Source organism: Camelus ferus, chromosome 2, assembly GCF_009834535.1.
Source record: "Camelus ferus isolate YT-003-E chromosome 2, BCGSAC_Cfer_1.0, whole genome shotgun sequence".
Classification (NCBI taxonomy): Eukaryota; Metazoa; Chordata; class Mammalia; order Artiodactyla; family Camelidae; genus Camelus; species Camelus ferus.
In genome coordinates, this window is record NC_045697.1 from 15,650,586 (window position 1) to 15,666,390 (window position 15,805).

The following is a 15,805-nucleotide window of genomic DNA, read 5'->3' on the forward strand; positions in this document are numbered from 1 at the left end:
CTGCTAAAAGCTCTCAGTAGTTAATTGAAAATAGGTAATATTTTGTGATGCTATCAAATCTGAATTACGGTACCAAGAGTGGAAGGAAGCATTGGTTAAGAAAAAAATTAGACTAGGTGCTGTAAGAGTCAGATGACGGATGATTCAACCCCAACTGGCCAGGCACTGGAACTCACCGGTGACTCAAGCACCAGCTCTGACCTCAGGCAACCCTCAGCCCAGCGCAGGAGTTCTAAGACAACCCTCTGGCTCCTGTGTGTAACACTCAAGGACAGGCAGATGAGCAGAGGGTTACGGGAAAGTGAGGGAGAGAAGTGACGATGAGGATGGGAGAGGCAAGGACTGACCGGTGGTATCAGGTAAGATTCCTGGAGGTGACCTTTCTGCTGGGTGTTATCATCAAACCAAGGAGCTGGGGAGGGGAGGGGAGGGAAGGGGAGGAGCAGGGATTCCAGGAGAAGAATTAGCATGAGCCTGGCCTAACAAGGCCAGTGGTCGAAAGAGACACCAAAGGAAGTTTTGTTACTAGAGGGCGGCAGTGGGGAGAGGGCAGGTAAACGGTAACCACCACATGATGAAGGTCACTGACAGCCAGCCTCCAGACACCAAGCATCTACCACCGGATGGGCAAGGTCAGTGTCCACGTTGGGTAGATCCACGGATAACGTTCACAATCTGAACAGCCTCCCCAGAGGAAAGGCTCCGGCAGGTCCTCTGCTCTGCAGGTACCAGCCCTTCTGCTGAAGGGTGGAGAGCTGGGGGATGATCCTAGGAGAAGGCCCAGGAGGTCAGCTGAGGAGGCACTCAGGGGACAGGGGCAGCAACTATTCACTAAGCGCTAAGGAAGCACTTCAGCATTTTACTAACTGGCATGGTTGCACTGCTGCGTGTTGGCTGAATGCGAGCCCTGGGCAAACCAATCCGTATGGGAAAGGATGGATTTTTAAGAAGAGCCTGGAGACAGAGAGACTATATATAGGAGCTCCAAAGATTTGAGCAATAAAAATGGAGGTCCAATCCGGCTGTGATAGTCATAAAGACAGAACAACCGAGACTCAAGAAATTGTGCAGAAAGCAGCTCAGGTAAGGCTCCTACTGCTGAGAACTGCCTTTTTAGGGGTTTAAGTTCATATGCTAGCATATTCTCCCATCCAAGGGAAATGCAATCAATTATGAGACGTTCAAGATGTCCAATTGGTATATTCAAGGCATTTTTTTTAAAAGTAGAGGCAAAAAGAGTAAAAATTGCCAGTTTAAAATCTAGAAGGTAAAGAAAATTTTCTGTTAAAATGCTAATGCATTTTGCACTGACAACATCAAAAATTTTAACTACTTCTGTGCCACAAAGGAGATGCTCCTTTTCCCCTAGGTTTTAAGCATGTCCATCTATGAAGCATGAATAATGGTGTGATGTGTCCTTGGTTTCTGGCCACGAGACGACCTTAAAATGATAGAACAGTATGAAACTGACAAATCTGGGAGCGCTCCTTTAAAGCTTCCTACTTTATTTAGCAGGTAGAAACTCTCCTTACCCTGAGGGGGTAGGTTGTGAAATTGATGAAATGTTGGGTTTCATCATTTTTAATCCCTTTCTACCAACTATGATCATCGAAGACAGAAGCGTTCATCAATTTTAAGTGCTCCTCAAAGACACGCACCTCCCTCTCTCATGGGCTTGTGTGTGATGCTGTTTTGATGCCTTCTGTGGTATGGTTTTACCAATAAAAAACTTGCTGAGGAAAGGAGCAGGCATTAAGGAGTAAGTAGCATTGCTAAGTGCATCAAATACTCTCATAGAGCCAAGAGTAATAGATAAATCTTTCCAGCGTTCCTCTGAATATATGGTATCTAGTAAATATATTATCATTAGACATTTTGACACAGCTGGGATTATCTTGGGCAGTGGGGGAAGTTGGACGATTTCTAAATTTGGCAAACTGGTTTGGAGGTCAGTAGGATCAAGTATGGAGAAGTCACTAGGGTCAAGTATGACAAAATACATGAATTCTTCATGTATTCGTTCACTCATTCATTACTTACTGAGCGTCCACAGTGTTCCAGCACACCTAACACCTATTTGACTGATTACTATGTGGCCATTAAAATGACTGGAATACTGTTGGTGATGTAATTCAGGGACAACCCAGAAACAAAGAAAGTACTGTGAAATGAAAAACCACAGAGAACACAGTTACACATGGCCACACAAAGTGAAATGATAAAACGTGGTTCCATCAGGGTGCTGAAATTGTACTTTTAACATTTGCTTCGATGTAGTTTAATGAAATGCATCTAAACCCCAAATTTTAAAAGTGCCTTTAATTTTGCTTGCCGCCACAAAACACAAACTGGTGAACACACATCACATGTTTGCACTTCTGTGCCCCAAATCTTCATATACAGCTTGCCTGGTTAAATGTCTGGACTGTCCCATTAGGCCCAGAGCCAAGGGCACAGAAGACTTACAGGAGGTCTACAAAAATGTTTTCATGTCTTTAAAATCAGCAACATAAAAAATGAACTTTAAAGTCAAAGAACATGTCTTAACATGTAATATTCATCTTTTTTACCACTGCAGTCATAAGATATAACTTTGATGTATTTGTGTAGAGAAAGGGGTCCAGAGCAAAAAATTCCTAGGCCCAGGACAGTCACGATGCATCCCTTTCTGGTCTGAATTTCTTTCAAACAACAGCGAAGGCAATACCAATACCACCCCCCTAATAACTTTTCATAACGTTTATTTTTGCAAAACAAAATATTTTGAATACAGTCATCCCCCTACCCACAGAGGACTGATTCCAGGACCCCCTTGGATACCAAAATCTGTGGATGTTCAAGTCTCCTACGTAACATGGTGTAGTTTTTGCATAAAACCTAGGCACATGCTCCTGTACATTCATTTTCAGTCACCTCTAGGTTATTTACAATACCTAATACAAGGTAAATTCTATGTAAACTGTTGTAAAGACGATGCAAATCCTATGTAAATAGTTGGCAGCGTGAAGCAAATTACGTTTTGCTTTTTGGAACTTTCTAGAATTTTTTTTTTTTAACTGAGTATCTTTCAGCCATGGTTGGCTGAATCGACAGATGTGGAACCTGCAAATACAGAGGGCCGAGGCTGTGTTCTAATCTAACTGTAAAGTCTTAAATGATTACAGAATGCAACATACCTTCAACGCCAGGCTTGAAAAAGTATTTGAAACATTGCACTTAAAGCTCAGTTGTTTATCCAGGTTTCCATCCAGATCCCGCCTCCCGTAGTCAGAAAGGCCTGTGCGGTCAGCAGCTGCCACTTTCTGGAACACGGTACACGTCATCCCAGTGAAGCCAGTAGCCTTGATGACATAAGCTTCCAGAGCAATATTGGGTGAATACTTCAAAAGTCAATCAAACAGGAGTTATAAAAAGATTTATAATACGGGGAAAAAGCACTTTCAAAGAGTTTCAAACACAAAACACTATACCTAAGCTAGAAGAGAAAGCTCAGGTTTTGTTCAGTAAAAACTGTGTAGGTAACTAACAGAATAAAAAAAAGACGCTGGAAATAAAAGGATGTCCTAAAATGGAAAGACACCGATGAAGAGGAAAAGAACAAGTCATGAAGTACGGAGGATCAGATACAAATGATTAGAAGACTCTGAAGAGTGCTTTGCAGTAAACTTTAAGCTGAACGTGGAAGTATCTTATTAAAAAAAAAAACACAAAACACAGCTAGAGAAATCCGTGGAACCCCTCAATGATCATAATAAAGAGGATCGGGGTTGGGAAATACACTGAAAAGTTGCCCCGTTCAATGCTTCACACCATATTCAGTTTTTCCTTTCACAAGGCCATCAAGTTAACTCATAGTATTGAGTTTCACCGATAAAATCTTTATAGAGACTCACTCCAAAGCTGCTTCCTCTAAAAAGGAAGGGAGGTGTTGGTCCAAAGAGTAATAAATGAACAGATTTTAAAAGCAAATTAAGTCAGAAAAGTTACCTGAGAAAGACAGCACCTGCCCCAACAATTGTTTTAAATGCAAGCGTGAGACTGAACTCAGGGGGTCCACCAGAACTTCCGGCCCGTCGATACAAATAGCCAGTGCGCCCACATCTAGGGGCTGCTGCACCCCTCCCATCTTTCAGAACCACAATGGACGGGGCACGGGAGGTGACATGCTGCCCAGTCTCTTTCACATCCAGCAAGAGAACAGGATTTGCTATAAAATCTTGGGACAAGATGGTATCTCCTCTTCCTTAAGGATGATAAATTCTATGCCCACTATATAGCAAGGCACCATTCTCAGTACCCTATGTGGACAGAGCCCTCTTTTTAAATTTTCTTTAAAGCATAGGACTTTCATGCAAGGTGTCTAAAATCTATTAGGAAGATAAAAAATTTAAAACAGAACAAGGCAGAATTTTCCAAGTACCATATGTACAGTAGAAAAGAATTTGTGATTCTCCCAATTTTTAAGACTCAGAAATCTTTACATTAACTTTTGCCCAACAGATGACACACTCTGCAAAATCACTGAATGCAATTATACTTAAAAATTATATTCGAAATTTTTTATTAGTCAAAGATATGTAATTACTACAAACACGTGACTCTTTAGTTAAGAGAAAGAAAACTGCCCTCCTGAGGTGGCTTTGAAACTGTATCATAAGTAGAGTTTCCCAGAAACTTTTTTTATATTTTGAAACAGTGTGTAAATTACCCACGACGCCCTTTAATATATACATCCTTGGGTTCTCAGAACAACCAAGGAAATTCTATGCACTGAGGAATAAGCAAGGGTGAGGCATGGGATTGAAAAGGGGCCTGAATGACCAGGGAGGCCCAGGTGTGGCCCTAAAACTAGCAAGCTCACTTCAAGGAAGGTCACGGGTCTGAGGGGCAACTACCCTGAACTATGCTGTCCAGACAGGAGCCATGCTGGGCCTCCATTTTTATCATTCAGGAAAGTAATCCCAAACTGAACTGAGCAAAAGGAGCAATAAAACACAGTTATTATCAAAAAGGACCCACTGGTCCAGGGGAAGACGGTAATCTTGAATTGTGTAAAATCACAGGAGGAGGTCTAGAACATTATTAGATGAACCCACTAAAATAGTTAGAAAGTGAAACTCAGGGGCCAGATCAGAATATGACTGCTACAAGAGAACAAAGCTTTATTTATCTTATTTACCACATGTTAAAACAAAAAAAAGCTAGCAATACACCAAGAAATTTAGAATGGTTCAATTTAGCACAAATAAAATATGATATGATGTAACACAGTAATTATTAAGCATAAATAACTCATTATGCCAAGAGTGGGATCGCCTGGAAAATGCCAATAGGTTCACAAGGGCTGGGAGAATCCCAGTTCTCTTCTGAAACTGAAACCTGGACAAGCAATCAAGCACTGTCTCAAAATTTCCTTCGGGGCCCAGAACACAATAGTGGCCAGGGAAAACGGCGGGTAGATGCCAGCAGGGCAATTCTGCAGTGTTCTCATTTGTGTTGTAGAAAGTTTCAAAGGAGGAGATGGTGGTAACTGTTCAAATTACAAATTAAGAAAGCATTTTCCAGTTACCAAGCAAACAGATTATTCAGACACAAAATTGCTTTATAAAATGTTTTGAGAAGAGGAAATTCTCTAATAATCAGAAGTAACAAAACACCCCATCGTGGGGAGGAGACCTATCTCTTTTGAGTTACAGTTCCCTCGACTGAGTTTTTCCCTTAGAATGGTGGGATAACGTCACACTTACTGTTGAATACACATGAGCTCCATTAGCGAGTCGGTACGTGGCGATGCGCTGTAGGCACTGGACGATCCTACTGCAGGCCCTCGCCTCCCTCTGGGCCAGCCCCAGGACGCGCTCGTCAGCCAGCATGATGTTACTTGCGATGTCAACCATCACGTCACCAAGCTGGCAGGTGTGCAGGAGACAAAAGGAAGATCTTTAAAGCCAATACAGGCAGCTTTACAACAAAATCCTAGTGAGACACCAGGATTGGCCTTCAGTCTAAATTTTCCCATGAAAACCCAATAGGCACTTGACTTGTTTTTCATTAAAACATCTCCAGATACGAAGAGCACAGTCAAATTATGACCAGTTGGTAACATTTAGCTCAAAGCAGTGCACTTAAGTAACCACCAAATTACTGGTGAGAAGACTGACGTGTAGTACTCAAACCGATGGGGGCGTGGGGGGAGGCAATTATATGAATCAGGGGAACGGAAGAGACATCACGTGATTCCCAGCATAAAAAGATCTCAGCTGTGATGGAAAAACACTTATAAACATATCTTTTTGCCTAAGTCTTACTTAATATTATTATTGAGAAATATACACGGGCTACACCTTCGGTACACCGTCATGGTCAAATCCCTAGGCATGTCCAAGTACTGAGAGTTCCCTGTACGCACTGGGCCATCACATGTGTCTGTGTACGTACAGTTCCCTCTACCTTGAATGAGCTTCTTCCCATCCTCCCAACTCAACGAATGCTTTAAGACCCGGAACCATGAAATAAATGGACCCTAAGAAGTGCTCACTTTCCCCCCTACCTTTTTATTTATTTCATTTACTGAATTCTTTTCAGTAGCTCAGTTCATCACTTACAGATGTAAACATCTGTCAGGCAACACCAGTGGCATGTCGATTTGCCACTGCTGATGGTGACTTGTCTGTCCTATATCAGAGAAGTGCGCCCGACAGTCCAGGCTGATGAGACATGTGGTTGTTGAGAGGGTCTGCTATTGAGCAAGCTATTCCTGAGAGGGAGAGCCACGGCAGAAAGAACACAAGCATTCCAGAGGCATCTTTTAAATCAGAGGATTTACAAGCTGGCTGGTTCTCTAACCAAGAAGTAAGCATCAAAGCCCCAAAGCCAAGCCAGAGAGCCAAGGCTGTTTCAGCAGATGCCTTTTGATCATCCCAGAAGATCCAGGCTGAGCTTTTTCACCCTGTCCTGCCTCCAACACTCTTCCCAGGGTGTATAATTATGAGGGCTGAGGAGGGTTTGGAAAAAGTTCAGTCCATTGCACCCATGGTTCTCTTCAGGAAGAAGACAAGCCTGCGGAAATCCACCAAATCCCAGCCCCGGAGCCGTGGAGTGAAGCAACCACAGGATGTGAGGGGAAAACACACAACTGCACATCCTGACCACGAGCAGGGGTGGCCATGGACCCTCGCATCTTCCTTTATTTCAAAAATGGGGATGATAACCCCTGCCTTTTCTGAATGTTTCAACAATTGGCTTGCACTAATAACTATAAGGTTCCTGAAACCATGCCTGAACACGGCAGGCACTCAAAGCATAGCTCTTTTCGTTATTTTATTGCTCCCCCCACTTCTTTTTTTTTTTAAACCATTTCAATCCCAAAATAAGCCTCTCTTTGAGGATGACAGGCTCTAAAAGAAGTGTTAAGAGAAGTACATTTTTAAAGTCTTTATTTCACATATAAACAGGATCAAGGAATCCAGCAAAACTGCCTCTTCCCCCTCTGTCAAGCCCCACCACCTCATCCAATTAAAATACAGTTAACTGGCTACATACTGCCCTCACCATCGTGTGTCACAATTCTGTCCTTATTTTAACTCCAATGTAAACATATGGAGGGCAGGGACAGCACAATATGCTACTTATATTCATACCTTTTTTCATTAGTGTAACTCCTCCTATAAAAGCCAACAGCTATACAGTATCTATTTACTAACTAAATATTTATTGAGAACCAAGGTGAGCCAGACACCGTCCCAAGTGAAAAAAAACATAAAAGATCATATTTCAGGACTTTGTGTTGAGTAAAGAAAATATGTAACCAATAAGTAAATACTTTTTTCTTTAAAGTGACTAGGTTGTGATACCTGCAATAAAAAAGTCATATATAACAGATAATAATGGAATTTAATCCAAACACCCTATTTTAATAGACTCACATATTCTCAAGACGCATTGCACCCAAACCCAAGACATTAACAAGACCAACTGACAAAGAATTAGGAAGAGCCTATAATCAAACTTTGTAGAATCCTGTGTCTGCTCATTTGACACAATTCATGCAAACATCAGCACCCTAGAACACATTCCTAAAAACAAATAGGTAAGGGGATAAATTTCATTTTAACAGAAGCCCTTATGTGATAGAAAAGAACAAATCTGACTCCACATTAGATTTGTTCCTTTGGCTGTAACTTTGTGCTTTGTTTCCCAGGCTTAGTCTTGTTGGTTCTGAACCTTTTGTAAAAGAATGTTGCCTAGAGCCTGAAACACACAGGAGAGCCCGTTCTCAAGGCTCTGACTTTTAAGGGCATTAACATTTTCCCATTCACATAAAGATAAAAGTTGCAGAGGAGAAAACAACACTTGTTTTGTTGGAGGTTTACAGGGACACCGTGACCCGACCCACGTGGACAGCTGCAAGAACAAAGGATTCCGACACCAAGAAGTGCGCAACAAGCACAGCCCCTCCCCTTTTTAGTAGCATAAAAGGAGCCTGAATCCTAACTGGGGGGCAGATGGTTCTCTAGGACATTAGTCAGCCATCTTCTCGGTCTGCCGGCTTTCCGAATAAAGTCGCTATTCCTTGCCCCAACACCTCGTCTCCTGATTTACTGGCCTATGGTGTGGCGAGCAGAACGAGTTCAGACTAGGTAGCAGTTACCTCTCAGTTACGGAGGCAGGCAGTGACCCCTGAAGGTGTCAATCAGCCACTTAGACACCAACTAGAATAATGACTGCCACCTCTTAACGGGAATCCAGAGCAGCTGGAATCATCCGGTTACATTTTCATCTCTTATTCTTACTGATCGTTATCTCAAGTTTATGTACAAAAACAAACAGGTGAAAGACTGATGCAGTAAGACATGCTCTAAGGTATCAGAAAAGAAATGACCACTGGTTGCAAAAAGCTTAAAAGATAAACTACAGGAAGATACCGATTCTACTCTTAAGGCACTACTGAAATATTTATGAAGCGTTTAAAAAAAATAGTTTCATAATATTTTTTGAAGTTTTATATGTACGGACTTTATGAAGACCCAACATAAGACCTGACTGACACATCACCTCTGCTGAAAAACTATGGTTATTTTTTGATAAAAGAATTATTGCTATGGGTCACTAGAGAATGCCAGTAATGGAATTTCACATGTGTTAATAACCGTAAAGAAAAGAAGTGTCTCTAAGAAGGGAGAGAGCTAGCAAGAGTGATTGTCTTAGCTGAGAACAAGCTATTTTTCTCATTATTTCATTACAAATGGCTAAGAACCAAGGAAAGGGATTTGTGGCCAAAATATTCCCTAGAGTAGCTGATCGTGAAATATTACATGCTTCTGTGGCCTGGTTACGGAAGTTGTTCTGAATCCTTCACAGTGGCCAAAAAAAAAAAAAAAAAAAAAAGGACACAAAAAGGATAACAGTGCATGAAAAATTACACTGGTTAAAAACGTATTCCTGAAATTTGACACACAAATATGGTTTAATAACTGCAACCAGCCTTAGGAAGCACCGTATTTCTCTCTGACTGCACACCCTGAAGGCCAGTCCAGCCACAGAAGGGTCAGAAGGAGTGATGTACCTGCTCCTGCATCAGTCACACTGAACACTGAGCGATCAAATGAAAACACACGTGAATGCACTTTATCCGAGATAAAACGGGAAAGAAACAAAAATACCACGTTAACAACAATGAAACCGTTAAATGTCATCTGTTGTAAGAGACAAAATATTTCATGTTCTTTTCAATATTTATGTTTGGAATTCAGGTCAAAATTAGATCAAAATCATCTGTAAATTTCATGAATTTCTGATGTTAGTTTATGAAATACACAAGATAATACATCAATTAAACTTGATATTTAATTTTAATGTAATAGGAGTATAATACAACACTGCAGGCAGAATACTTATGTGCCCTGGAGTTAAATACACCTGGGATAAGGTTTCTCCCCTCCCTTACAAGTTAGATGTCCATGGCAAATAATTTTCTCCAAGACTCAGTTTGCCCACTTATAAAATGAGACCAAGAACTCTATGAGAAGGTGCTCCAAATGTCTCACTTCATGGTAAATTATGGGGCAAAAAAATCAGAAGGCAAATATCTTAAGTAATTCATGCAGTTTTTGAGAAAAGCCAAGAGCTCTAGGCCCCTCCCCACCTTTATGTTTTCAAGCACAAATCATCAGAGGGTACCCCTGGCAATTCTAATCACCAGAAAAGCAAAAAAACCAAAACCAAACAAACAAAAAAAACCCCTGAAAACCTCAGGCTGAGAACTAATTTCAAAGTGACCCCCTTACCCTGGTGTTGTCCCTCAGCCCTTAGCAGAAGCACAAAAATATCACATTTCTTGGTGACATAATAGACCATGCTCACAAAGACCCTGCATCACTAACATTAACCAACGTTCTTCTGCAGGTCCTCCCCAATGCAGAACTAAGAAAAAAGGATATATTTCACACAGGAACAAACCAACTGTTATTTACTGGTGACATAATTGTCTGTCTGGAAAATCCCACATAACCAACTGCAAAATTATGTGAATGAATTCCATAAGGTAACCAGACTCAAGGTCCACATTTTTTAAAAAAACTATAATCAAAGAAAACTGCATATGGACTAGGTATTTAACTGTTATTAAGCACTTAGAGCTCATTTGGGTGATATAACAGTATCATGGTCCTATTTTAAAGTTCCTCATAATTTAAAAAAATTACAGATGAAATATGACATCTAAAATTTGCTATTCAATGTTCCAGCATTGAAAAAGAGAGACAGAAAGACAGACAGACTTTCAGAAAGAGAGAGAGAGGAGGAGGGAGGGACAGTAGACAAAGGAAATAATAGGACAGGACAGATGAAACAAGACTGGGAAATCCTGAAAACTGCTGAAAGCTGGTGAAAGATGTAACACAGGTATTACTAGTAACATTTCTTCCCCTATGCTTTTGGAATTTTCCAATTAAAAAAAAAAAGTTTTTGAAAAGTTTTTAAAAAGTTAAACCCAAAGAGAACTTTTTTTTAAAAAGCAAGAGAAGGATAGAAAATGAAGATACTACCGTGGTTCTCAAAGCCTGTGCCAAAGACACGCTGCCTAGTTATCACCTGGAACTTGGCAGAAATGCAAATTCTCAGACCCCAACACAGACCGACTGAATCCGAAACATGGGAGGGTGGGCAATCAATCTAACAAAACTTCCAGGTGACCCTGATGTACACAAGTTTGAGAAAATCACGTTCTAGAAAGGATACAATAACCAGAAGCTGAGTATTTAAAAAGTGAAACAATAAGCTGACAAGTAAGATCAAGGAAGAAAAACATTAAGAATACTGAAAATAAAAAACGTAACTGTCAATACAGAAGTCATTATGTTTTAAAACAAGCAAATAGAAGAATTTTACATTAAAAAAAAAACCAAAAAACCACTGTAGATAACAATGTAGTAAACTAGCCTGAAAGGTGCATGCCTCACTCACATATTTAAAACCAAAGCACAGTAAGGAGACTGGAACACATAACCAACTCTAATCTTCATATACTTTCTCATCTTCTGAAATGAATATATGACTATCGTTTTCATAAGAGAAATCACTATCACAAACATGGAACAACACTTAAGGTGCCTGACCAACAACCTTCAGCTTTTTTTTTTTAAAGACCCCAGTAAACACATCACTTAGATCTGGCAGTTTGATGCCTTTCAGCACCCACCCTAAGACAACAGAGTACTAGCTTGTGTTGGCTAGATTCAATCACAGGTTATCTTAGTTATGAAAAAAATCCACAGCAGAGTAACTTTTTGGACGTAATAAAACTCAATTTAATTATTTGTCCTATTAAGCTATACCCATTTTAGGATACCTAAGTATAATTTTATGCAGTGGTAGTTAACTTAAAATGAAGCCCTTAAGTCTCAAGACGTCTTGATACAGCAATAAACAGTGAAAGCTGCAGCCTGCAGTTCAAGTTTCCAAAGAAGTAGAGATGTCTAGTACTGCATTGTAGGTGATACTCCATTTATATCTCAATTGTTCAATCCCAAATAACTTTCCTCTGTTTCTCCAATTTATACCTAATAAGTTGCCATCATTTGTTTCCAAAGATAATTAAAACTTCATCTCCTATATCAGCCAGTGAAAGTGACCACAATCTCCTTCAAACTAAGTTTTTAGGTTAGTAACTAAATTACTCAGGTGATTTTTTGTTTTCTTTTTAAGGACCTCTTCCTTAGCTTCTGAGATCATAAGAATGTTACATTTCCTAGTTCTGTAACAGTATACCCTAGCTTTGCAACGATTGTGCAACAGTTTCATCTCTATTTTCTCACTTGTGCACACAAACTTTGCAGGTTCAACAGGGCAAGTATCATCCTCCAGTTTAATGAAAAAGAGCCTGTGATTAATAACTCATGAACCATGTCCACTTCCAGTCCGCAACAAGATGCTCCCCCCTCAGAATATACCAAAGCGGCAGACCACTCCTCCCACACGGCGGCAAACATGGTGAAACGCATGGGCACCACACTTCTGGGCACCACACTGCTCCTCCCGAGCCGAGATGTGTGCAGAAGTCCCTCACACAAAACAGAGCAGCATGGGAATAAAAACGAATTACATGATGGCAAAACCTTTTTCAGTGTCGACATTCCAAACGTCATTCCAATTACTCCAGTGACCTGAAACATCCACCTTCCATGGATGACTCCTAATCATGTGGGCACCTAACCTGTGATTATAAATCAACAAGGGACAGCAGCATTACCACACAGCCGGGATTCAGACAGCCTCTCCCAGGGCTAGAAAAATTCATCATGGGAAGCAGGCTGTGGCCCAAAGACACAATCAAGCAGGAAGACAGTTCATTAGAAATTGTGGTCTGAAGTTCAGATATCATCAGCTGCTCCGCTGACCTGAATCCCATACGTATATACACACAGCTGATTTTCTTTCTTTCAACAGCTACATCTTATCAAGTAAAGTACCTAACGTACAGGGCTGCAGTTTTAAAACTTATCACCAAAATGTAAGATATTAATAGATATTATACAAAAAAAAATCCCTTGGTTTAATGGTTTAGGAAAACAAGGCATATTATTTACCTTTTAGCACATTAATGTATCTGAGATGTCTCACATAAAGAAATATATTAGACTTTGTTTAATCCAGTCTTTCCCCCAGTTACATACTGAGTACTTTTGAAATAACCATGACCGGGCAACACTGTGCTGGAAAGTAAATGTGATAGAGCAGAAAACTTCTGGGTTAGACACCCAAGGTGCTCGGGTTCTGTTTTCAGCCCTCCACTAACCCAACGAATAACCTTAGGTTAAATCGCTTCATTCTCTCTTTGGGCTTCAGTTTAAGACCTGATCTAGGTTTCTTCTGACTTCTAAAGTTCATTTTTTTATGTAGCTGATTTTATCACAAGGGAAAACTGTCTACATAAAGCCCTCACATAGCTTGAAAATTAAAAGTTTAATAAGAACACAGTAATCTGCACTGAAAAGCTTATTCAAAACATTATTTGCTGCCTCATTCATTCTGAAAACTGTGGTTGTCAATGTTTTCCCCTAAAGAGTATCACGTGGATAAGCATAGCAGAATTTAATGTGGCCCCTTGTCGAAGTCACTAAATGTTGGTAACTTGTATATGTTAATCATTTGGAAATTTTTTTTAAAAATTCCTAAAATAGTCATTTCCCTAGGACACTCCAAAAGCAATTAGGCAATTGAACATAAGATCTGGGTGGCTAAACTCTCATTAAGAAGGATGAGCATATGGTAGTATGCAGAAGAGAAGTCCCAAGCAGTCTGAGGGAAGGCGTGAGCGAACCCTGGGGTATTGGGAGAATTTAATTAAAAATGTGCATGAATGCAATTTGGAAAAAAAAAATGTGGATGCAGTAAGTCACACTCCTGTGGGCTGGCTCCGCCTTATCACAATCTCCGAGAACTGAGAGTTCACCCCCACTCCTCCCAACAACAAATCACTCTACTAGACGGAGCAGAGGTTTCCTTCTCATGACAACTTCGGAAATGAAAAGATACACTAATTTCAAATACAGCAAACATAAACCGCTTTTAACATACAGAGTCAACCCTCACGTGACCATCGACTGACCCCCCCCACCCCCACCCCGCGCCACAAATCTGAACCAGAAAATACCTCTTTTGATTTTTCCTCTTTGGTAAATCTTCCAAATTTTTCTATCATTTCAGCCACAAAGATAACATCCATCTTGTCAGAAAAGTTGGCTGCTTCCACAGTGTAAGCCAGTAATTGTCGGGCGGTGGCCACAGCATTGGTAAGGTTGAGGGGCATCTATGTGAAAAAGAGGCAGAAAGAAGCACTTGGCAAAGTGATCGGCAAAACTGGGACATCTTACTTCCATTTCAGAACATGGCAAGAAATGCAAACTCCATCATTTACTCACCATGACCTTCTTAAAATGCTTTTCCAGAACTGAGAAAATGGGAACTTTACTGGAAACTAACCTGAAGGAATTTTTGTTTAACTTGGATTGAAATATAACAATACATAAAAACACATCGGGTAAACACACTGCGCTGGCTCTTCCTCTCTACCTATCCGAATTCTAGACATACTCAATTCCAATTCCTTAGTACCGCCTTCCCTGAATATTCCAGCTGGGAGGGATCAATATCTCCCCTGGAGCTTCTGCCACACGCGAGAACGAACCACTTTTTTACCACTTATCTGTACTGCCATGCAGTGCCAGTAATGTTTTACATTTGTTTCTATGTTGACTTAAACACGACTCAGCACCAACCATTACAAAAAGGGCATGTCAGGCGCAAAGAAGCATTCAAAGATGGGTAACACAGAAACCACCTGCTAACTGCTTATAATCTAGGGTTTAAAGAAGACACACAGAAGCAGAGATAAGAAAAGGCACGTGAACAGTACAACAAGGGATCACTGGTGACAGAGCCCTTATAAAAAAAAACTCAAGAGGAGGCTTCCCCAGTGCACTTGAAGGATGGCTGGGATTTTGTCTGGGACACAGATGATGAAACTATTCAAAGACAGAAAGTCTGGCAGTGACTAGAAAGAAAGAGTCATGCCACAGAGGGCCTGGAATATTGGTTAAAAAGAGCGGGTCTGGTCCCAAAGGCACAGTCAACTGAAGTATAAACACCAAATCCTCATGCTTTACTAGTATTAAAAAAATCTTATCTGATGTGAATACCATGTCTTATTGGCAACCTCAGCACATCCGAAGACGTTCGAGTTACCTGATTGAACATGTAAAGAACTCTAGTGACGTCGTTGGCGTACTGGCAGCGAGAATAGTCGTCATCTGCCCAAAAGCCCCCTCTGTCACACCGGCGCCAGGCCTTCCTCTCGTCCTGCGCGTTCCCGGGATAGATCCCACTGCCGTGGGTGTTCCGCGCACACTGCACATACGCGGTGATGCCTGCCAGCGTCCGGGGCCACCTAGAGGGACGACGACAAGAGGGCATAAGGAAACCCACACGGACACAGTAGCAGCAGAGGAGAAGCAAGGGTCAGGGCACGTCACTCACGCATAATCAGAGAAAACCAAGGAGAAGAAACAAACTCCTTTAACAATAAAGGCCAAAAGTATTTTTCAAAAAGTTAAAATGACTAAGCCATTTTAAGCTATCAGCCGAGTATATTTTAATACCATAACGGAATATTTTCATAATCTATTCTAAGTATGAATTGACAGGGAAATTGTATCTTTATCCAGTGGGGTTAAAAAAAAAAACAGTGCAACAAATGGTTTTGTGTCTCTTTCTACCTCCTGTTACTATATTACTGGCTTATGTAACC

At 40.8% G+C, this 15,805-nt stretch overlaps 1 protein-coding gene across 4 annotated transcripts in view; it reads right to left on the reverse strand.

The window, feature by feature from the left end:
- The window catches only part of ADGRA3 (adhesion G protein-coupled receptor A3), a 99,174-nt gene that overhangs the window by 28,982 nt on the left and 54,387 nt on the right, over nt 1-15,805 (reverse strand). For all 4 annotated transcript variants that reach the window (XM_032494804.1, XM_032494808.1, XM_032494816.1 and 1 more), the window contains 4 exons: nt 15,244-15,445; nt 14,153-14,308; nt 5,748-5,909; nt 3,177-3,380 (listed from right to left, as the gene is read on the reverse strand). In XM_032494804.1, the coding sequence (XP_032350695.1) occupies nt 3,177-3,380; nt 5,748-5,909; nt 14,153-14,308; nt 15,244-15,445 (724 nt within the window). The remainder of the gene's footprint in view (nt 1-3,176; nt 3,381-5,747; nt 5,910-14,152; nt 14,309-15,243; nt 15,446-15,805) is intronic.